Here is a 24,098-nt window from a genome sequence, read left to right on the forward strand (position 1 = left end):
AATTCAACCCTATGGATTGTTCACAGATTTGTCACAGAATATTAGTATTTTGTAACTCCACACCATGTGAGAAGTCAATTAATCACAGGATATTGTTTCTTCTCCAAATTAGATTATCTAAACTTGATAAACAGGAACCCCTTTCTCTGTTAGAGAATTATCCATGAACATTCGTGTTGGTTTGTGCGAATTAAACAGAGTTTTTTAAAGAAGCCTTTAGAGTACTTCCAATGTGAATGGTTTTGTAGGTATTTGAACTGCTGTTCATGTCTGGTGGTTGCCCAAATGTTCACAAACAGGCAGATCAAATGGATTATGAATAGCAGCAAAGCATAGCAGTGGTTTTATCACAAGAATTCTCATTAATTGTTTTTATGGTATTTGTATCAATTTGGATATAACATCACCATTTTCATCACAGATCATCTCTTTTACCTGTTGGTATCCATGCAACTCTTAAGTTGAGTGAGAAATGAGGAAACTGTTGTTTCTGTTATTTTAAATATTTTTCTACAGGTATTTGGAAAAAAACTGTTTATTTAAAAAAAACAGGGTCTCTGCCTGCACCATCTTTCTACTTACTCCCTCTTGTTCTACTCTTTGGTTCCTCAGTCCCTTTCACCCTGATTTCAGCAGCTGTTCACCGGCATACTGGCCAATTGTGAAATTTCTGACATTTATTTTAAAAAGTAAAACTCAGAGCTGTTTATTACTCTCAGTTTAACATTTTAAAAATAAATAAATAAATAATAAAAGCTAAAAGTTCAAAGGGGCCTGGATATAGGTGAAGCAAAATTATATAAATCCAAGAGGCGTATGTGAAGTTCAAAAAAGAAATCATATCTAAAACCTCTTGACAAATTCTCTTGCTACATTTTGTAGTCCTTCCCTGGTGGCCAGACTGCTTTCAACTTTTCATTTCTATTTTAAAAGCTAAACTAAGAGCTATTCCTCTTTTATCATATTGCTAATTGAAATATGACTTAAGGTGTTACTGGTAAATGTGAAATTTTAAAGATACCTATGTGTGGTGATCAGGATAATGACTCTTTAAAAAGTATGTACGTATTTTTGTATCTTTCCTATATTATGTGAAAAGTAGGAGGGAGGGTATATATATCATAAGTCAAAGTAGACACCACTGAATCAGAATAATTTCCTTAGTATGCTATCTGGGGGGAAAATTCTCTTTCTAACTTCCAGTCTAGCAGCCTGACTTTTGAACATAGTGTCATAGGGCACGTCTCCACTGCAGCAGGGTGCATTTCTCCCCTTTCGGCAAAACAGACTCACGTGCGTTCCGCTCAAGCTAGCATGCTAAAAAGAGCATTGTGATAGTTGTGGCACTGGTGGTGGCTCAGACTAGCTGCTCAGGTCCAAGCCCGCCTGACCTATGGGTCTCAGCTCTGATGCTGATGCTGCAGTGTCCACACTGCCATTTTTTAGTGTGCTAGCTCAAGCAGAGCTAGTACGAATCTGTTTACCTGGGCTGGGAAGCATGCTCCCAGCTACAATGTAGATATATCCTAACAGTTAACTGAGATGAGTATTGTAACCTGAGTGATTACATACTTTCTCAAACATAGAAATTCAGTATTTGGTAAGAATCAGAAAGGGCTTGTTAACATATCCAAAGGTATGTTAACAAAAGTAAAATTTGTCTTTGATAATTAATTTGTTTGTATCTAGAGATGCATTGCATCACAGAGGGCAGCATATATGCTGTCCAGTATAAAATGTGGACTAAATGTAGTTCTTTGGAATACTGGTGTGCAGAGAAAGAAGCTATCGGGTGCCTTGGAGATATGCCTAGGTAATAAGTGGGCGGGTACACTCTGTTCCTAAAAAAGCATAGTCTACAAGTTAGGGGACAGGTGTCTAGCTCCCAACCTGGCTTGCATGTATGCTGTCATCTGCAGTAACCAGGCTAATACCAAAATGTGGCCACATATTAAACCACATGTTAGTGTGTGGTAGTGGCCTGACTTGTGCCAGGGTGTTGTGCTGGATGCAGACAGAGTAATGCAACATTCTTCCCCACCCCTGTGTCATCTGCCTCATGCTAGAATAGGATTTAGTTGTCTACCTGCAAAATGGCTGTTACTGAAAGCTGCTATTTGTGTTATGGTATTTTAAACCATCCCATTTTTATAGAGCCATTTTAATGACTGCTTTTTTTAAGAATGTTGAACTTTTCTTGGCCTATTGAATTTAGTTGTATGGTTTGACATCTTAATTACTACAGATGTTGCCTCATAAACAACTTTCTAATGTATGCTTAGTTTTATTAACATCCATATAGAATGCCACAATTAAAACTCAATATGGAAAAAACACAGAGATATAGAGTGGTTGAGCAATCTTTACAATATTTAGAATTTTCCTCTCACATATTTTTTTCGTTTGAACATATCAGTGTTAAAATTTCCCTTCTGCAGATAATAGCGACTCATTGTAAGTTTCAGTTGAGTAATTGTTTTAATATACTTGTCGATAGAGTAATCTTGTCTGAGACACACAGGAACAGCATACTAAGGAAATATATTTTCTGTGACATCAAGAGTGGAAGAGTAACAGAACTCTCAGTAGGACAAGACAGTTTAAAATATTTTTGTTTTGTTTCAAATATCAACTGCCATTGATGCTGTTCGTTATTTTGGTAAGCAGACTGTAAATCTGCCTACCTTAACTCATGTGAATGTAATTACAGCTCTTTACAAGACGCATACCAGATTTTCTGTGAGAAGAGACTAGTAAGACCCAATTTACCATCCATAAAATTCAAATTCTTACCCTACATTAATAAAGACTGATTGCTAATTTTCCTGATAATTAATTGCCATACTATATTGTGTTTCTGCTTGATCATTTTGTTCTCTTCTCATCCCGGTTATCCCTAATCTTCCATTTTGAGTTATCGGTCTTTAAAATATTTACGAATAAATCTCATGTAACTTCAGTGATAAGAACTTATTATTCACTCTTGCAATGACCTCCTGCTGAATTAACACATTTCATAATGGATGAGTTTCTAAGCTCTTTATTCTCCTTTTACAAAAACGAACAATAGATTTTTCAAACTTTGATTTATTTTTTTAACCAATTCATAATTTTTGTTTGCTCTGCTATTGCTGCAGCATTTTTGATATAAATGCTGCCCAGGCTGGAATGATGCAAGTAAAATCTTAATGTAATTCCATAGTATACAAAGAGAGTATTTTCCTTGATTTTAAAGTTATTTATTTATTGTATTATTAAGAAGTAATTTTTATGCTGTGGTATGAATTTATTTACTTGGAATATACTTTGACATTTATCTTATTTATGACTTTTCCTGAAACTGATAATTGGTATTCACAGTAAGCCAAACTCTATGGCTCTTACTTGAGAAATACAGAATCTGGTCCTTTACTCATCAGTTTTAATATTATAGAGGCAGCATTTCACAATAGCTAAACTGCTGTGTGAGAAATGCATTTCTGTAATTTTGCATATATTACACTAGAATACTAATTGAATTAATATAATTATGTTACTTTTTGTGTTGCACAATATATATTTACAGCAAATTTGATGTACGTATCTTCATAAAGAACACACTGGGTGATTTCTGACCTCATATCTGTGTATAGGACTCCCACTGACTCCCCTGAGAAGGTCATAGATGGACAGGAGACCAGAATTTAACCTTATATACGTAGGCTTGGATTTTCAAAGAAGCCTAAAGGAGTTAGGCACCCATATTCCATTGAAATACCATGCACAATACACTCTGAAATAATTTTTCAAACTTGCAGGACCTTGTCCATAAGGCTGGTATAGGTCATGGAAATCAAAGAAGTTAAGTCCATGTCAAGTCCTCATCACTGTAAACCTTTCCATATATTATTTGCTAAGGCCTTGTCTACACTACGAGAGTAGTTCGATTTTACTTAAATCGAATTTTTGGAATCGATATTGCAAAGTCGAACGTGTGTGTCCACACTAAGGACAGTAATTCGACTTTGTGAGTCCACACTAACGGGGAAAGCGTCGACATTGGAAGCGGTGCACTGAGGGCAGCTATCCCACAGTTCCCGGAGTCCCCGCCGCCCATTGGAATTCTGGGTGGAGCCGCAAATGCCTTCTGGGTAAAAAAAAAAGGGGCCAGGGTGCTTTTGGGTAACTGTCGTCATCCGTCCATCACTCCCGCCCTCCCTCCCTCCCTGAAAGCGCCGGTGGGAAATCATTTCGCGCACTTTTCCAGTCATTGACAGCGCGGACGCCACAGCACTGTGAGCATGGAGCCCGCTGCAACCATCGCTGCAGTTGTGGCCGCTCTCAACGCCTCGCAGCTTATCATACAGGTTGCCCTGAGGCAGATGCAGAAAAGTCAGGCGAGGAGGCTACGTCAACGCGGTGATGGCCTGAAGTCTGAGAGTAGCACAGACCTCTCAGAAAGCAGGGGACCCAGCGCCGAGGACATCACGGTGGCAATGGGTCATGTTGATGCTGTGAAACGGCGATTCTGGGCACGGGAAACAAGCACTGAGTGGTGGGACCGCATAGTGCTGCAGGTCTGGGATGAATCACAGTGGCTGCGAAACTTCCGCATGCGGAAGGGAACTTTCCTTGAACTTTGTGAGTTGCTGTCCCCTGCCCTGAAGCGCAATGACACCCGGATGCGAGCAGCCCTGACTGTCCAGAAGCGAGTGGCCATAGCCCTCTGGAAGCTTGCAACGCCAGACAGCTACCGGTCAGTCGCGAACCAGTTTGGGGTGGGCAAATCTACCGTGGGGGTTGTTGTGATGCAAGTAGCCAAGGCAATCGTTGATGTACTGCTGCCAAAGGTAGTGACCCTGGGAAACTTGGAGGCGATCATAGATGGCTTCGCAGCGATGGGATTCCCAAACTGCGGTGGGGCCATAGATGGAACTCACATCCCTATCCTGGCACCGGAACACCAGGCCAGCCAGTACATTAACAGAAAGGGCTACTTTTCCATGGTGCTGCAAGCACTGGTGGACCACAGGGGACGTTTTACCAACATCTACGTGGGATGGCCGGGCAAGGTTCATGATGCTCGTGTTTTCAGGAACTCTGGTCTGTTTAGACGGCTGCAGCAAGGTATTTACTTCCCGGACCACAAAATAACTGTTGGGGATGTGGAGATGCCTATAGTCATCCTCGGGGACCCAGCCTACCCGCTAATGCCCTGGCTCATGAAGCCCTATACAGGTGCCCTGGACACTGAAAAAGAACTCTTCAACTACCGGCTGAGCAGGTGCAGAATGGTGGTGGAGTGTGCTTTTGGACGTCTCAAGGGGAGATGGAGAAGCTTGCTGACTCGCTGTGATCTCAGCGAAACCAATATCCCCATTGTTATAGCAGCTTGCTGTGTGCTCCACAATCTCTGTGAGAGCAAGGGGGAGACCTTTATGGCGGGGTGGGAGGTTGAGGAAAATAGCCTGGCTGCTGATTACTCACAGCCAGACAGCCGGGCGATTAGAAGAGACCAGCGGGAAGCGCTGTGCATCCGGGAGGCTTTGAAAGCAAAGTTCCTGAGTGAGCAGGGTAACCTGTGACTTTAAAGTTTGTGTACAGAGAAGCCGAACCTGCCCCCGTTTCTTTACCCAGTTCATGTTGACTATCCTATCCAGTTACATACCCCCTTCACCCCACTTCCAACACACGTTTCAAAATAAAAATAGTTCTACTTTGTTAAAGCACACCGTTTTCTTTAATACTGTTTTCGCGGGAATTTTTTAAAACTGGGACGCAGACTGTGGTGCGGAGCGGGTGTAGTGTAGTCGCGCGAATGCAGCTTCTAAACTCAAGGACTGACAGGCTCCGCTGCGGTGGGATGGTTGTTTCAACGGAGCCTGTCACCCCTCCTGATAGGGACTGTGTGTATGGGGGGTCTATGTGACTTTGTGGCAGGGGGAGGACGGTTACAGATCCCCTGCTGTGTGGCTCTGTGATCCTGCCTAAGGACCGCCGCTTAAGATCTCTAACTGCCCTCCCCTGCCACAAAGTCACAGAGCAACCCACCCCCCACCACATAACATGAAAACAACCTCCCAGACTAACCAGGGTAAGTAGTCACTGCATCACTGCACTATGTATGTGCCCTGCTGCTGTGCCTGCCCCCGACTATGTACCCTGCCAAAGGTGACTGTCCTGTCCAATTACCAACCCCCTTTCCCCCCCTCCTCCAAAAGAACATGATGGAAACAGTAGTTAACAGAAACATATTTTTTATTATCAACTACACATGGAACTGGGAAGTGAAACTTGGACGGGGGCTTGTGTCAGGCGGGAAGGAAAGAACTTGTCAAACTTTGGGGAATGAGAGCCTTCTGCTGCTCGAGCTCTCTGCAGGGGTGGAGTGAGAGTTAGCAGGGACTCTGCCGCCTCTCCTTCTGTGCACTTTGGGTGAGGGGAGTATGGGACTTGGTGGCGGGGGAGGGCGGTTAGAGATGGACTGCAGCAGGGCTCTGTCCTCCTGCCTCCGTTCCTGCAGAACATCCACAAGGCGCCGGAGCGTGTCCGTTTGCTCCCTCAGTAGTCCAAGCAGGGTTTGAGTCGCCTGCTGGTCTTCCTGACGCCACCTCTCCTCCCGATCCATGTTGGCTTGGTGCATTCGGGTCAAGTTCTCCCGCCACTGGGTCTGCTGTGCTGCCTGGGCTCTGGAGCAGGCTATAAGCTCTGAGAACATGTCCTCCCGTGTCCTCTTCTTCTTATGCCTAATCCTCCCTAGCCTCTGGGAGTGTGATGACAGGCTAGGTTGTGAGACAGTCGCAGATGGGGCTGTGGGAATGGGAAAAAGGGAGTGAATTCCTCAGAAAGATAAATGTAGTTGTGAACAAAGAACATAGTCTTTCTCTGTGAACAGGACCATGCACAGCACCTATCACATGCGCACTCAGCACAAGGTCGAATTCTCGGCCTTCGCATTCAGTGTCTGGGGTTTTGCAGAGCACATTTGAGAACCGTGTCAGGACAACGGAATTGCTCTTGCACGCAGACATGGTAAGCCGTAGATTCGTGGCAGCTTAAAACTTTAATATTAGCAATGGCCTCATTTCACATTGAAATCAATGTCGGTCCCTGCTGCCAGCAATCTGGCAAGCAGGAAGTCTGCTCCTGTGCCACACCCTCGCGGCTGTCCCCGGGAACGATCCCTTTCGGCTGCCCCTCTCCCGCCTCCACCGCGTGGCTGCAAACCAGCGGTTACAGTTCTGTAAAGGAACGGTAAAGCAGTCCCAACACTAACATTCCCCTACCTCATTCAAAGCAGGTCATCATGAGCGACATCACCCTCATGAGGATCTCTGAGAGCGACAGACAGAGAATGCTCCGGGAAAGCCTCCAAAGACCAGGGCCGTATGCCGCCATGCTGTGCCAAGCAATGATTCCGGAGTACTTGCTAGTCTCGTGGCGCGGCAACGTGTCCTACTACGGAGGACCCAATAAGGCCGCTCTCCCCAAGAACCTAATGCAGCGGATTTCAAATTACCTGCAGGAGAGCTTCCTTGAGATGTCCCGGGAGGATTTCTGCTCCATCCCCGGACATATAGACCGCATCTTACTGTAGCTGCAGTAGCAGGGACTAAACAGTAGAGCGGCTTGGGCAGGACAATCATGCAAAACCGGACATTGCTAGATTTTTTTTCAATAGTTGCACTGCCCATGACTGAACCGTAAAGTTAATCAAACTAATCATGAGAAACCCATTTTTTAAATTGTTAATATTCATGTTCTGTTACAAATAAATGTTTAGATGTTTACAACACTTACTGGATGATCCTTCACCAGATTCTGTGTCCGGGGTAACGGCTGGGGAGGGTTGGTAGGGGATCTCTGTAAGGGTGATGAAGAGATCCTGGCTGTCGGGGAAATCAGCGTTGTGAGCGCTGTCGACTGCCTCGTCCTCCTCATCTCCTTCCTCATCTTCCCCGTCTGCTAACATGTCCGAGGATCCGGCCGTGGACACTATCCCATCCTCAGAGTCCACAGTCAGTGGTGGGGTAGTGGTGGCGGCCGCACCGAGGATGGAATGCAGTGCCTCGTAGAAACGGGATGTCTGGGGATGGGATCCGGAGCGTCCGTTTGCCTCTTTGGTCTTCTGGTAGCCTTGCCTCAGCTCCTTGATTTTCACGCGGCACTGCGTTACATCCCGGCTGTATCCTCTCTCTGCCATGTCTTTAGAGATCTTCTCATAGATCTTTGCATTCCGTCTTTTGGATCGCAGCTCGGAAAGCACGGACTCATCGCCCCACACAGCGATGAGATCCAAGACTTCCCGATCAGTCCATGCTGGGGCCCTCTTTCTATTCTGAGATTGCACTGCCATCAGTGCTGGAGAGCTCTGCATCGTTGCCAGTGCTGCTGAGCTCGCCACGATGTCCAGACAGGAAATGAGATTCAAACTGGCCAGACAGGAAAAGGAATTCAAATTCAAATTTTCCCGGGGCTTTTCCTGTGTGGCAGTTCAGAACATCCGAGCTCTTACTGCTGTCCAGAGCGTCAACAGAGTGGTGCACTGTGGGATAGCTCCTGGAGCTATTAGCGTCGATTTCCATCCACACCTAGCCTAATTCGACATGGCCATGTCGAATTTAGCGCTACTCCCCTCGTCGGGGAGGAGTACAGAAGTCGAATTAAAGAGACCTCTATGTCGAACTAAATACCTTCGCGGTGTGGACGGGTGCAGGGTTAATTCGATGTAACGGCGCTAACTTCGACATAAACGCCTAGTGTAGACCAGGCCTAAGCATTAAGACTGGCGGACAGAGAACTCCTGAAAAAGTCAGCACTACTAGAGGTGACAAGGAGGGGAATTCAGAGATTATCCTCATCCAGCTATTTTTGTACTACTCAAGTGAGCTGGAGCAGCAGTTAACCTTGTGTATTTTTGATACTGAGAAGAAAATTGTGTCTTCCATTATGACTCGGCAAGTTTAGATGAGTGAAAATCAGCTAAGTAATTTTTTATATCCTATAGGGTATGTTCATATTGTGCATGTGAAAAGACTCTGTTCACTTCTTTGAGATACTAAGCTATCTGTAGGGTTTGGAAATAGAAGAAAGACCCGTAGAAAGAGAAAAGATCCCAAATTTATAGGAGAAAATTTATCCATATATCCCTAAGAATAAAGTAAGTCTTCCTTTGGGAACTCACAAGGGAACAGGTTTAGATAAAAATAAGACAAACTGACATTACACCTCTTTGTATAATTTGAAAATTGTAAGAAAAAAAAAGTGATATTTTTTAGTGTTGCAGATTTCAATATCCTTGTCCAGTTTAGTACCAGACATTTCAAATACCACTAATTTATTTCCATCCTGACCCTAAACAGCTCACAAAATTTTTATTAGCTTCCCAAATTCTACAGACCTGTTCCAAATGGTCACTTCCCCCCACAGTCAGGGCAAAGCACCTACTAGGCAGGCTCTAGGACCATCCACTGTATCATATATACTGGACCATTTCTGACTGATATATCTGCCCAGGATGCGTTACAGCACTTACACATTTACCTTTACATTTTTCTGAGTGAAGGGTTGTCTGCATCCCCCTTTCCTGCAACAATACCTGAAAATGCTACTGCACCACTGAACTTAAAATTCCTGAATATTTGAATCCGTAATCATTATTACAATTTCCACAGAGATCATAGTACAACACAGTCCCCACAATACAGTCAGTGTCCTATAAGATTTTGCAATATTTTATTTTGTAGCATTTAATCATGGAAACTAGACTCTCTGCTAAGTAGTTTGAAGGTTCCTGCAATTTTTTTTATTTTTTTATTTTTTTAGTTTGCAGCTCATCAACTAACAAAGGCCCAGTCCTGCAGATAGGCTGTACACTCAAACTTCCCATTTTGGTTCATTGATGCAATATTCTTGTATTACAATTTTTTCTGAAAAGTATTTGATTTCATTTCAGCTATCCTAAAAGTATGAATATCTCTGCTTACTTATGTATTAACTGGACATGTATGTGTACTATACCAGAGTAACAAGTAGTTTCAAAATGCACAATAGACTATATAAGTGCATTGGCAAAAGAGAATGCAAAATAATGGCTATTGCTCTAAAATTAATCTGCTGTTCTTTCTGAAAATCTAGAAACTTTAAAAATACTTATAAGCAACTGGTTATATGTTTTCATGTCAATGAGATGAAAAAGTTTAAATATCAACTTTTAGATTTGACAGATTTGATAGATTGTCATCTACATTAGACATGAAAATACTGTTATGCATCTTTCTATTGGTTTGGTCATAATGTTGGAAAAATGATATGCTATCCACAGTATAATCCAGTGATACTCAGACCTCAGTGGTTCCGGAGCCAAATTACTGATCAAATTATTCAAAAGAGCCACAGTAGTGTGAATTCATTGTTTCATTTACTATAGTACTATATATTCATATTTAAACAGTTGACAGGGGAAATATTTAGTTTATATATGTATATTATTCTCACAGCAAAATGACTGACCGAGTATTATTATTTTATCAACTACAATTGGTTAATAACATAGTAAAAACATTCTGTTTGGTTAATAACGTAGACTGGTTAATAATTAAATCACAGAGTGTTATTGTATCATGTGCTGCAAAGAGCTGCAAGAGACGCATTAAAAAGCCACTTGTGACTCGGGAGCCTGAGTCTGAGACTCATAGGTGTAATCTACAATACAGTAACATGATTGGTATAACCTAATAACACAATGTACACAGGGCACCTAAGTTTAACCATATTGAAATTTCATTTCAAAATTCTCATATGTGGTGCAGACAATAGCCAAATTATTCTGGTGACTCCCTGTATGAAGATATTTTCACAAGGAAAAAAATGTCATTCTAATCTTGTGACCTTGCCTGTAGTAAAGCAATTTGTCATTACATATGTAATATGCTTTTAACTTAGAGCACTGAAATACCTGCAGGGTATTTTGTTATGCATTACAAATATTAATTTACTGTTTAAAATAAACGTATTGATTAAAAAACAGTTATGTGGGCTTTAATTTACAGAAGCTAAATGCATCCAGCTCATCTGAAGGTAGTACAGTTGATATTGGACTTCCTCAAGAAGGAGAACAGCCAGAGATAGAACCCGAAGAAGCTCTTGAACCAGAAGCCTGTTTTACAGAAGGTGAGTGATGCAAATTGTTGTCTAGTGGAGTGTTTTGCTTCCACAAACTACTCCCCACTAGTGCCACCAACAGTACTAGCAACCTCAAGAGGGGGTATTGATCATGTTCCCAGTTTCCTTTTGCATTAGTATCCCCTTCAGAGGTGTTGCAGCAGGCATACAGCTCTGCAGGTTCCAATGGTGCCTAATAGGTATCATAAAAATGTGTTATACGAATCTTATTTTTCCTGCAAAAGGTGAGACTAATGTGCTGAAGAATTCAGGGGGACACTTGTTTACAGACTTCCCTTAGAATAACTCTAGAGTTAGTCAAATGGATATCAGTTAATTAATGCTTCAGAATACATTGTTACCTTATTTCCATATCTCACAACTTAATATCACATTTGCCAGGCTGTGTACGGAAGTTCAAGTGCTGTCAAGTCAGCATAGAAGATCGGAAAGGAAAAATATGGTGGAATCTTAGGAAAACCTGCTACAAGATAGTTGAACACAACTGGTTTGAGACCTTCATTGTCTTCATGATTCTCCTCAGCAGTGGTGCTCTGGTAATTGTAATGTGAAACAACTGAGATATATGTTAACATTGTGTTTAGAACTGTGGTTAATCGTATAGATATCTTTAACATAGTTTTTCTTCCACTGAAAAATTCCCAATTCAGAAATGTCATCATATCTCCACAGAAGTTGTCTCAAGAAACATTTGGCATTTAAAGTAGTATATATAGAAGTTCTTGATGGCTATAAATGCAACAAGAATGGAGAACTGAATATCAGTTGTATATTGAAATAGGAACCTAATTATATGAACCACGCACCAAAATATCTTCACTTACTCTTTATATGTTAATAACTTTTTTCTTTATTTTCCTTAAACAGAAATAGAATATGAATTGTTAGTTTCCTTGTACTTTTGTAATATATAAATGAACTACAACTGACCCAGGAGTGCACCATCAGCAGGTTGAAATATCATATGAAGGTCTCAGGTGCAGAAGTGATTAATTCAAATGTTTAGTTTCCAGGCTGGAATGAAAGCAGGTGTATTGCATAAACGCTTCAGTAGTTAATGCTCCATACTAAGTATGAATATACTGTACTAGCTACAATTGTGCTTAAATGCATGTATTATTGGCAAGTTTGTTGCACAGGTTCCCTGACAAGTGCAGACAGAGTTTTGCCTGAGAGCTGTTATAAAACCATGCTGAAGACTGCTTTGTTAGTTAATCTCTGTAGCGTGGTTTCATTGGTATGATTATCAGAAAATCCCTGTTCACAATAGTCAGGACTAGATCCTGCTTGCAGCAACTATGTTGACACATAGTAGTAGCTAGCAGAGTTCAGATCCCAATGTCAACAGGTTATTATTATCTAGGGGAAGAGGAAAAGGAGTTTGAGATTCAAAGAGCTCTACTGGAGTGAGCTTTCTGGATCATCTTCATCTTGGCTGAATGTGATAATAGGTAGAGACTTTCACGGATACAAAATGTGTACCTGCACTCCGATCCACAAAAATTCTCTGTGGCTATCTGCTATTTGCTGATGCAGATCTCCGCGGATATAAAGCGGATATACGCGGATTTGCAGGGCTCTAACTAACAGCTCCAGAGATCAGTGTGCACCAGTGACGCAAGGCTGTGCCAAATCCTCGACCCCTAAACATCCCCCACTTCTCCACAGAGACCTCCTTCCCCACCGCCCACTCTGCCCACGCCATACCTCTTTTCCTGCTCCAGCCAGGAAAGCTACAATCCTGGGACCTCATGTGCAGCACCGCTCTCCAGAGGGGGGCTCAGACTCCCTTATACAGCCACAACAGCTCTAATGCACGCAGCACTTGGCTCGCTGTAGGAGCATATGGTCGCACCCCCTTTGGGGGGTTGTAGTTTACCTTCTCTGCCAGAGCAAGTTGGGGACTACAACTCCCAGAATGCCCAGTGAACTATAGCCACATATTACAGCCCGCTGCTGCATAATTCAGAGAGCCGAGCTGGAGCCTGAGGGCTGGGTGACAGCTGCTCCATTTAGAAGAGCGTATGCTGCAGAGCTCTGTGCGGGTACAAAATTTGTATCCCCATCCAAGCCGCAATCCGGAGAAATGGTCCGTGGATTTGCAGGGCTCTAATAATAGGCATGAAAGGAAGGAATGTGTTACAGAAAGTGAAGGAGAAATGGTGCCTCCTGTTTGAACTGGGAAGAGAAAGTATGTGTGATGTGGGGGAAACTATGGTCTGTTATCTGCATATCACCTTACAAAAAAAAGCATACTGGATATTTTCCTCAGTTCCTTTGACTTACATGGCAAACCGTTAAGTCATATGAGCACTTCATATACAAATATTTTGTTCACAGGCTTTTGAAGATATATACATTGAACAGCGCAAGACTATCAAGACCATGCTGGAATATGCTGATAAGGTCTTCACTTACATCTTCATTTTGGAAATGCTTCTAAAATGGGTTGCTTATGGTTTTCAAACCTATTTCACTAATGCCTGGTGCTGGCTGGACTTCCTGATCGTTGATGTATGTATTCTCTTTTATATACTGTGTTACAAGTCTATCATGTAGATAGATAGATAGTAATTGGTCTAGACAGTATTTGGTCCTGCCATGCGGGCAGGGGACTGGACTCGATGACCTCTCGAGGTCCCTTCCAGTCCTAGAATCTATGAATCTATGAATTCACAATATTATGTCTCACTTATCTTGTGTCATAGATTTTTAAGCCAAACTCTCCATTTATTCCAGTGGGGAGCTCTGTTTAAAAACTTTCAGCACAACATGGCCCCAGTAGTTCCAATTTTGAAGGCAAATTTTACGGAAAGTTAACAGTAGCTTTGAACATTTTGCTGATATTCTTTGGACATTTTATTATGTTATTAATGTACATTTGTACTTTTTTTCTTCCTTTTTCATTTATTTGCAGTATGGAAAGAATGTCATTCAACCTCTTGATTTTTATAGTATATGGATTTTTAATATTTGTTAATGTGGTTCTTTTGGGGCTTTTTTTAATACTCTAATCACAGTTGTGATAAATTCTCTACTCCTTAATCAGTATAATCTCAAAGTAAAACAGTCCCCCACTTTTTCCTGCAGCAGCATACCAGGGCCAGAAAAGTCTCTTAGGGGTTTGCGGCAGAATTTCCCAGGCACAGGTACTATATAGGACCCATATGTGTCCTAGGTATCACAACTCGGCTGTCAAACGATTAAAAAAATTAATTGTGATTAATCATGACATTAAAAAATAATTGTGATTAATCACAGTTTTAATTGCACTGTTAAACAATAATAGAATACCATTTATTTAAATATTGATTCTGTTGCACAGCTTATCTCCTCATTCATTACTAATGGGCTAATCCTGCCACCCATGGAATTCAAAGGTAGTCCAGTGTTGCTGGAGACTTCTGCTCTGCCCTTCATCTCAGCTTACCAGATTTTCTGCCTCTAACAGTGGAAAAAGTTGGCAGTTCAGTTTCTCCCGACCATTTTGTTTTAAACCCTTTATTTTACTTTTTTTTTTTGGTGCAGTTGCAACTTAGAATCTTCTTCCTCCTTTTCCTCGACCCCCAGATCTTGTAAATAACAACATTGGTGGATCTGACACTGCAGTGCCTCCCTGATGAACTCCTCTGCACCAACTTAGTCATGGCAGAGCTGTCCTGCAAACACCTGGCTTAAATCTAAGTGGTGCTCCTTATGTGAGACAGCACTTACAGACTCTAGAGAGGGTGAATTATGCCCTGCCTGTTCCTAGCCAGCCAGTGCCTTCTTGCACTGCCAGGGTATGGGGCTCAGAGTTGGTCCTGCATGTCACATCCCCACCCTTCCCTGGGGAGTTGCGGCTCCAATACAGAAAAGTTCAGTCAGGTATTTCTGAGCTTTTGCGGAAAGTGTCTAAGGATAGGGAGGAAGCTATCCAGCCCACTCAGAGGGTAAGTCCTGGAACAGACCTGAACTGGAGGAGGAAAAAAACCCTGAAAGAATCCAGAGGCACCTTCCCCACTTTCCCCAAGATACTGAAGTGGAGCCTCAGATCCCTGGGGAAAGAATCAGGGCGCCTATACAGTTTCCCTTCCTCCTACTATGAATTGTGGGATTCTCTTTATACTCAGCGGTAAGTCCTACAAACATCCGAGACTCCGGGTCCCAAAAAGGCAAAAGGAAGTATGTCCTTTGCAAGGCAGCGATTAGTGTTGTTAATGAACGAAGGGGGTGAAAATCAGGGGTTAAACCCCTTCTCTTTTGCCTCTTCCCCTGAGGGATTGTTTGCTGGGGCTTTTCTCCTACACAGTTTCTTTTTCACAGTGTTCTGTCATGCTCACCCCACACCCTGCAGCATATCCGGGCATGTGGAGAAGCCTGGTCCTTGTGTTCAGACTGCAGCCTAATGGAAGATGTGGCTGTCTGGCTTTCAACCCAAGGGCCTTCTGCCAGGGAAAGGGGCTCAGATTTCAGGCAGCAGCAGAATGGGAATTGTGCCTTCTGATCATCAGCTATAAATCCTGCTCTGCCAAGGAAAGAGGCTCAGACTCTGAAAGGCAGGAACGGGTCTCTTTCTCTCCATCCCTCCCTTTTTCCACAGACTGGCTCCACATTTAAGCCTTAGGAGCACTTGTTCCAGACATATGAAGATTCTACTCCTCACAAAGCTGCCCCTTTATGGGGTCACAGTAGGGTAAGGGAGAAATCCTTTTCCACATTCAAAGAGATCCTGATTTACAGTGTAAAGCCTCAACTGGTAGCAGGTTGCTTCTACAGTACTTGGGTGCTAGCCAGCCTTTGGGAACAAGCTGGCAGCCTTTCTTGCTTCCGGGATATCTAGCAAGCTACTTTCACAATTGAGATTTGTAACCAGTAGCCACCCTCTGTTGTGTGGCCCCTATGCCAGGGTGAATAGTGTACTACCTTCCCCTGTAATCAGCCAGAGGAAGAAATACCACAGGTGCATCAACAAAAAAATCCTACAGGACTTTTTGAGGAGACGGTGTCAGTCAATGGTTTGCAAGGAACTCAATATTAATAAAATAACTTCCCTTTTATTAGATACATGTTTTCCTGTCAATGTCTCCTTTGAAGGCATCATAAGATTCAGATGAGGATATCTAATTAAACAAAGGTTAAACTAAAATGTTTATATAAAAACAAAGACATTTCATAAATTTGGGGAGCTTAAGGTTGGTACGGCAGTAGCTCCACCAATGAAAGATATAGTCACACCTTTGGAAGGGACTGCCTTCTAAAAGACCCCATAGACAAAGGGTGGGCAAACTTTTTGGCCTGAGGGCCACATCAGCATTGCAAAACTGTATGGAGGGCCAGGTAGGGAAGGCTGTGCCTCCCCAAACAGCCTGGCCCCCACCCCCTATCCTCCCCCTCCCACTTCCCATCCCTGACTGGCCCCCTCAAAACCCCTGACCCATCCAGTCCCCCCCCCCGCTCCTTGTCCCCTGACCGCTCCCCCGGGACCCCAGCCCCTATCCACCACCCCCTGCTCCCTGTCCCCTGACTGTCCTGACCCCTATCCCCCCCCCCCCCTCCCCCGACCAGCCCCCCCCCAGAACTCTCATGCCTATCCAACCCCCCTGCTCCCTGTCCCCTGACTGCCCCGACCCCTATCCAACCCCCGCCCCACCCCCTTACCAGGCTGCTCAGAGCAGCAGGAGCTCGCAGCCCTGTTGCCCGGCAGAAGCGGCGGGCCAGAGTGCTGACAGTGCGGAGCACTGAGGCTGCAGGGGTGGGGTGACAGTAGGGGAAGGGCCGGGGGCTAGCCTCCCCAGCCAGGCGCTCAGGGGCCGGGCAGGATGGTCCCGCAGGCTGGATGTGGTCCGCGGGCCATAGTTTACTGACCTCTGCTATAGACCATATGAATGATGACACACTGCACAGCAATTTCAAAGCCTCAGCTAAAGCCATTCAGACCAAAGTCTTTTTATTTTTATTGTATTTAGTAAAGAAAACCTACTTTGTGACAAACAAGTGGCTCATTGTCTAGAACTATGATACTCGCTTGGAACGAGACATTTCTGGTTCTGTCTTGGTGAAACCCTTGATGTGATTTGTGACAATAGATTCTGACTTGGTAGCTACAAGACAGTCATGTTATAACCATGAATAGCCATTCAAACTGGTAGCAAGGAGCTATCTGGCTAAACATTAGGGAAAGTAGTAGCTGAGATTGCAAAGAAGCCTCAACCCTCACTGTCAGAGCCAGCATAGCAACTCCCAGGGTATCCTTGAAGGGACTATTGCCCTGGCAGAGGGAAAAATCTGGAGCAGAAGCCTCCCAGGAAACATTGATAAACTTTCCTCCAAATCAACAAAATCCTCATCATAACAAAGACAAAAAGAGCATTTGTGTATGAGACCTCACAATTTCTGTCCAAGACTCATCCTTATGATTCACCCTGTGCACCGAGAGTTCTCAGTGGCTGGTAGTTCTCACAGCAAGGTACAGGTTGCACAATATGCAGCTATAACCATGCATAGACAACATGCTAATCAGTATGAACAGAAAAACAGACAGCTGCTTGAAAGGATTCATAGTCACCAGTTCTTGAAAACCAAAAAGAGTTTTTGATCCTAGTGCAGAGAATTGCTCACCCAGATATCAAAAGAGATCATGGGTATGACCATAATTTTACCATAATGGTGAAGATTAGCAAAGATCTAAAACTACATTGCATCAATCATTTCTTGAGGGATCAGTTATCTCCAATGGCTAGGATTATTGGTGTCATGCATCAGCTTCATCCCTTGAGTGGGTTTCTCAAAATGTACCTGCTGAAATTCCTTCTGAGGACATAGGATCGTGCACTTGAAACAGTGCAAAATTAGGTGTCATCCTCAGACTGCATTTCAATGTCCCTTTGTTGGCAGAAAAGGGCAAACAAAATGCTGAAAGCCAAGCCAACTTTCACTCTAGAACTTAGCATACTCAATATGGAGAATTTTCCAATATTTTATAGTACTCATGCTTCTGGCTAACTTCAACACCTCTGTTGAGTGTCTTCAAAAAAAGAAGAAAAAACCCACACATGACTCTATGGGATCAGAACTATGGTCCACCAAGTTCAGTCTGTGACAGTGACCAGTACCAACTACATCAGTAGAAGGTGCAAGAAACCACATAGTGGGCAACTGTCGTACTTGCAGAGTAAATCTCCTCTTACCTCCCATGACAGATCGGCTTATGATCGAGTCACGCGTGTTTATATCACTTACAAAATCAGAGAGTAACCAGGGGTCAAAGCTTCTCTGTGGCAATGGAAATAATGTCCTGGGTAGAAAAGAATCTGCTGCCTTTCAAGACAGTTCATGTAAAAGGATACAGAAAAGAGGAAAAGGGAGAGTTGTGGTCCTCCTCCTAAACCTCCACTAGCCCAGAAGGCACGTTGTATTTGATAGATACATTGTACTTGCAAGACCTCTCGAAGCAGGGACTTCACTCAGACTCTGAATACCTACAGTTACCAGCCCCAGCATCAGAAGAGAGATGTAGTTCAGCATGGATTCTACATTAACCTCTGAGACAATTTGATATCCAGATAGGACTCAGCCAGGATGTTTTATTCATTAATCTGGTCAAATTCACATTTCTGATGTCAGGGGAAGCAGAGAGCTCTTTGAGACCTGGCCTGGCTTTTTGTTTGTGTGTGCCAAGCACAATAGGGTCCAGATCTATAGATAATATAAATATTATAATAATCGCAAAGATTTGGGGATCTCATCTACACCAGTATTTCTCCAAGGAGGTTTGGTTCGAGTCCTACAGCCAAGCACCTTAGAAATGTGGGTACCAGACATAGCGGCATTTGTAGGCAGGTACATTGGATTCTCCATATAAGTATCAGGTGCCAAGTTTATCACAAAGACAAATTACGCAAGCCTGCGGCTTGCCTTTCTAGGCGCCATTACCTCCAAAAGTCAAGTTTTGGAATTGGTTCCCATATCCATGCAAGAACCACACTGCTTTTGTTATAAGGAAAATGTTATTCTTGTAGGTCCACAAACCTTTCTGTTCAAGATAAGTTCCTCTTTCCACAATTCCTGAGAAATAGTTCTCCCATCATGTTTTCCTAATCCTTGGAAGGTTGTGGCATGAATGGGCTCTCAAGCTAGATCGCTAAAGATACATCTGAAGCATATGGAATACATACGCCAATTGTATCCTGTTAATCTCCTTCTATCTGAAATGCCAAGTCCTTAGGGCTTCAAGGTTGCTACAGGCAAGATGTAAGTATCTGGCACTAGTTGGCAGGCTAGGCATCTGAGAAACTATTCACAGAAATCTCAGGGGGGGGGCAAGGAAGTATATGAACCTCATCTGAGGAAGGTTTGCAAAGTAATTTTCCATTCCTTCACACAGGCATTGTTTCGTATGAGGGTGCTATTTGGTTGGTTCCCACATAGCTCCTTAGTTTATAAAGCTCTTGCTTTATATGGGGGGGACATCCATTCCTGCCTGTTGTTCTACTATAATAGTTCTTTCCCTTCCTACTTCTGGGATTCATTGCTTACTACTTTCCATTAGTAATGAATGAAGAGAGAAGCCGTGTAACGGAATGAGAAATGTTTTACCTGATGAATTTCTTTCAGTTAGCCATTTGTCCCTGTGGAAGCAGAGAAAGAACTGTCATGCATTGCATCCCCTTCCTGTCAGTTCTTTCTCTGCTTCCACATCCCTGAATTCAACCCACCTTGGTAGACTGGTAAATGACCAGAATATAAATTGAAATTGTTCTCTAAAAGGAGTCTTAGACATATATTATCTTAGGGTCAATTTAATATGTCATATCAAGTTGTCTTAATGCTAATAATTGGTTACTGGAGTGTTTCTTTGTCTGTGGAAGAACTCTTCTGGTGACCAGAGCTGAAGGACAGAACTTTGTTCTGTAGCCTCCAGCAGCTACATTGGACCATTTCCGAATTCCACAATTGGGCGGGGGGTTGGGGGAGAAGTTAGGCCATTTGTAATGAATTCAGAGAGAAGTTGCTAACAGAAAATTATCAGATAAGAAATTTCTCATTTATCAGTCTTCCACAATGCCAAAAATTCTGAACAGCTCTGCTAGCTATGGCTCTTGAGTGAGACACTTTGGACACTAGAAAGTTACTATTGACTGTGGGCCAAATTAATCCTTTTCTGTTGTGACTGTTTACACCATATCTGTATTTGATCCTTCAGAGTATTCGGATTACTGTCAAGATCTGTGGACTTTCTGAAAAGTCTTATCCTAAACTGGCAGTTCAAATTCAGATAAATTTTTGGAAGTTCTTTTTATGTGTATGACTTCATTTCCACTGAATATTGACTATTATGTGTGAACTTATAAAGCATTTATATCCTTATGCCAACAGGATTTCAATGACAGGTGTCATGTAACACACTTTTGTTCTACTTTGGCTGACTTAAAAGATCTCTCCTAGGTTATAGAATGATTCCTGGAGAAAGAGATCCAACCTTCATTCTTCTTGGGAAGTTCATGGTACACACCATTCCTTGCGTATGTATAGGAGGATATACAAGATGAATGAGCATTATTGCTTTTCTATTTTTATGTAGGTCTCTTTGGTTAGCTTAACAGCTAATGCCTTGGGCTACTCAGAACTTGGTGCGATTAAATCCCTTAGGACATTAAGAGCTTTGAGACCTCTAAGAGCCTTGTCACGATTTGAAGGGATGAGGGTAAGACAAATGAAAGAACATGAAATATTGCATGCCTAAAAAGAAACCATGCATGCAGAATAAGGAATCACAAATCCATGCAGAAATGTCGCACTATTATCTTATCTCTTGCATATTTATCACTAACAGATAAGCAAAAGACTTCAGTTGCTTATGTAAATTCATATGTTATCTCACACGTTAGTATGCTCATGTAGGTTATTTTACCTCCCACCTGATTTGGAATTTTCCTGTTGGGCTCTAGGACTTATCAACTGCATGGATGTATTGTGAATTCCTAAAACTATAGTACTAAGTTAAAGTTAAATTGATCCCATATGATTTCCTCTTCATGTGTTGTAATGTGTTTTTGTTAGAAGTTTGGATCTTTCTGTTTTCATTACGTAAATTAGTCCTAAGAACATAAGAACGGCCATTCTGGATCAGACCAATGGCTCATCTAACCCAGTATCCTGTCTTCTGACAGTGGCCAATGCCAAATGCTTCAGAGGGAATGAACGGACAAACAATCGTTGGGTGATCCATCCGTCCACTCCGAGCTTCTGGCAAACAGAGGCTAGGTGCACTCAGAGCATGGGTTTGCATCCCTGGGCATTCTGGTTAATAGCCATTGATGGGCATATCCTCCATGAACTTATCTAGTTCTTTTTTTAATCTTGTTATAGTTTTGGCCTGCACAACATCCCCCATTCCACAGGTTGACTGTGCGTTGTGTAAATAAATACTTCCTTTGTTTGTTTTAAATCTGCTGCCTACTAATTTCATTCGGTGACCCCTGGTTCTTGTGTTATATAAAGGAGTAAATAACAGTTCCTTATTCACTTTCTCCATACCAGTCAATATTTTATAGATCTCTATCATATCCCTTCTTAGTTGTCTCTTTTCCAAGCTGAAAAGTGCCAGTCTTTTTAATCACTCCTCATGCAGAAGCTGTTCGATATTTCTAATCATTTCTGTTGCCCTTCTCTGCACTTTTTCCAATTCTAATATATCTTTTTGAAATGGGGTGACCAAAACTGCACATAGTATTCAAGGTGTGGGTGTACCAGGGATTAATATAGAGGCATTATATTTTCTGTCTTGTTAGTTATCCCTTTCCTAATAGTGCCTAATATTCTGTTAGCTTTTTTGACGGACACTGCACATCGAGTGTATGTTTTCTGAGAACTATCCACAATGACTCCAAGATCTCTTTCTTGAGTGGCAACAGCTAAATTAGACCCCATCATTTTGTATGTATAGTTGGGATCATGTTTGCCAATGGCAATTACTTTGCATTTATCGACATTGGACTCATCCTCTGTAGATTCATCTGAAAATCAATCTACAAAACAATTTAATATCTTTGACGGTCTTTGAACCAAACTAATTGTGAAGCTTCCTAATTTCTTCAGCACAGCTCTGTGACATCAATTTTTCTAGGGTATTTGTTGATGTCAGGCTGCCTGGAGTGGCTCATGATCGTGCATGCCAATCTCAGGGCTGACTATTACAAACTGGTTGTGTTTCTGTAATTAGATTTGACCAACCAAGTATCAGGTGTGAACTCTTCAAGCATTATAACAACCTTGTACCTTTGGGCACTCCAGTCTATCTTGCCCCCCAGGTAAGCCTGCCTTTGTGATAAATGGTCCCTTCCACCAAAAATGACAATAATATTCAGGTTACTCCCAGTCCCAAAGGACCAGTCACTTACTCCAGATCAATTGTACCATAGATCTCACACCACAGACAATGCTTATAGCCAATCCTATAATGAACTAACTAAAGAGTTATTAAGTAGGAAAAAGAAATGAGAGTTATTTACAGGGTTAAAGCAGGTAAACATACGCACACAAATGTGTTGCAGTTTTAGATTTCAAAAAGTAATAGAAGCTGCTGTGATGTGCAATTTCTATATGTCCTTTAGGGCTAAACCATGCTAAGCATCTTGGGGATCCCTTATGCTTAGAAACTTTGCCGTCTCCAAATTTCAAGCAGGATAATGGTCACAGATTTTTATTCCTTTTCCTCAGAATTCAAATTGTGATGGGTTGAGGGTTTGTGCACATCCCCTTTTTGTGTGTGCGTGGAGCAATCAACAAAGTCTTTTGTCCACTGATGTTCCACAGTGGTTCGTCTCATGTCTATCGGCCGTCTTTTGTTGGGCAGGAGATGACATGTCTTGTGGAAAACTAGTATTTCACACTTGGTAATGCTTCTCTCTTGACTATGGGGATGTCCAGTTTCATAGCAAACACTTTTACAGTTAAAAAACAAACACTTAATTATCTTATAACATGGGTTATAACATGGATATTATAAGTGAGATTAATTCATGCAGCAGCTCACAAGCATTTCATAAAGTCCAAACAGTAAATGCATTCTTATAAATTTAATATATATTTTAACAATGTTAACACACAGGTGAGCCAAGCTGGTTTTCAGCTATGCATCTGACAGTGTTCAGTGAGGCCTAGGCATGAGCAGGCACCTGATCTCCCAGCATCGCAGTTGACAAGTCAGAACATTTAAAAGTTCACCCTGAGAGTTGTCTGTGAAAAAGTTTGCACTCACCCAATATATAATATTTTAAATATCTGAAAATATTGTATCTTGTGTTGTGACTTCAAGCAGTTGTTGCAGGAAGAGGTTTGTTTTGTAGAGCAAACCTTCCACAAACTTTCCCAGCCAACTGTTTTGAAACACTTGACTCTGCTCAGACTGGCTAAAACGTACACCTACTTTTGATATAAATGTATTCCTCTTCACCTCCAGAAACATGCTGGAACTGAGGAGCCGCAAGGACCTTATGCTGTTTACCTCAAACCTAACAGATCTTTTCCATCTATAAATTTGATTATGTCTAACCACACTGGGAAAGCACATGTCCTCGACATTTCCACTAAAATGATAATCAGTAAAATACTTATGAGTGTTAAATAATAAAATGTTTTATATGTGCAGTAAGGAGGTACAGTGGAGGAGTAAAGAATAGAAAGGGGGGAAAGCACTGCTTTTCATGAAGGATTGAATCTGACTCTGAACCCCATGTTATCTACACTGTTGTAAATTCTTTCTAGATTAAGATTATCTGAATACAGTCTACAGACCTGATCACTGTCTACCAGTATCTACGTGGGGGAGAGATTTCTGATGATAGAAAAATAGCATAATGAGATCCAGTGGCTGAACCTAGACAAATTCAGACTAGAAACAAGGTGCAATTAAGAGTGAGGTAATTAACAACTAGCTTAAATTATCTATGGAC

The 24,098-nt window shown here is 42.3% G+C and overlaps 1 protein-coding gene across 5 annotated transcripts in view; it reads left to right on the forward strand.

Annotated features, from left to right (window-relative positions):
- The window catches only part of LOC117884840 (sodium channel protein type 2 subunit alpha), a 127,614-nt gene that overhangs the window by 80,415 nt on the left and 23,101 nt on the right, over positions 1–24,098 (forward strand). For 3 of the 5 annotated variants that reach the window (XM_034785698.1, XM_034785700.1, XM_034785697.1), the window contains exons 18-21: positions 11,031–11,151; positions 11,545–11,699; positions 13,504–13,677; positions 20,726–20,848. In XM_034785698.1, coding sequence (XP_034641589.1) covers positions 11,031–11,151; positions 11,545–11,699; positions 13,504–13,677; positions 20,726–20,848 — 573 coding nt within the window. The remainder of the gene's footprint in view (positions 1–11,030; positions 11,152–11,544; positions 11,700–13,503; positions 13,678–20,725; positions 20,849–24,098) is intronic. The other 2 variants (XM_034785702.1, XM_034785701.1) reach the window with 1 other exon arrangement.

Source organism: Trachemys scripta, chromosome 11, assembly GCF_013100865.1.
Source record: "Trachemys scripta elegans isolate TJP31775 chromosome 11, CAS_Tse_1.0, whole genome shotgun sequence".
Taxonomy (NCBI): Eukaryota; Metazoa; Chordata; order Testudines; family Emydidae; genus Trachemys; species Trachemys scripta.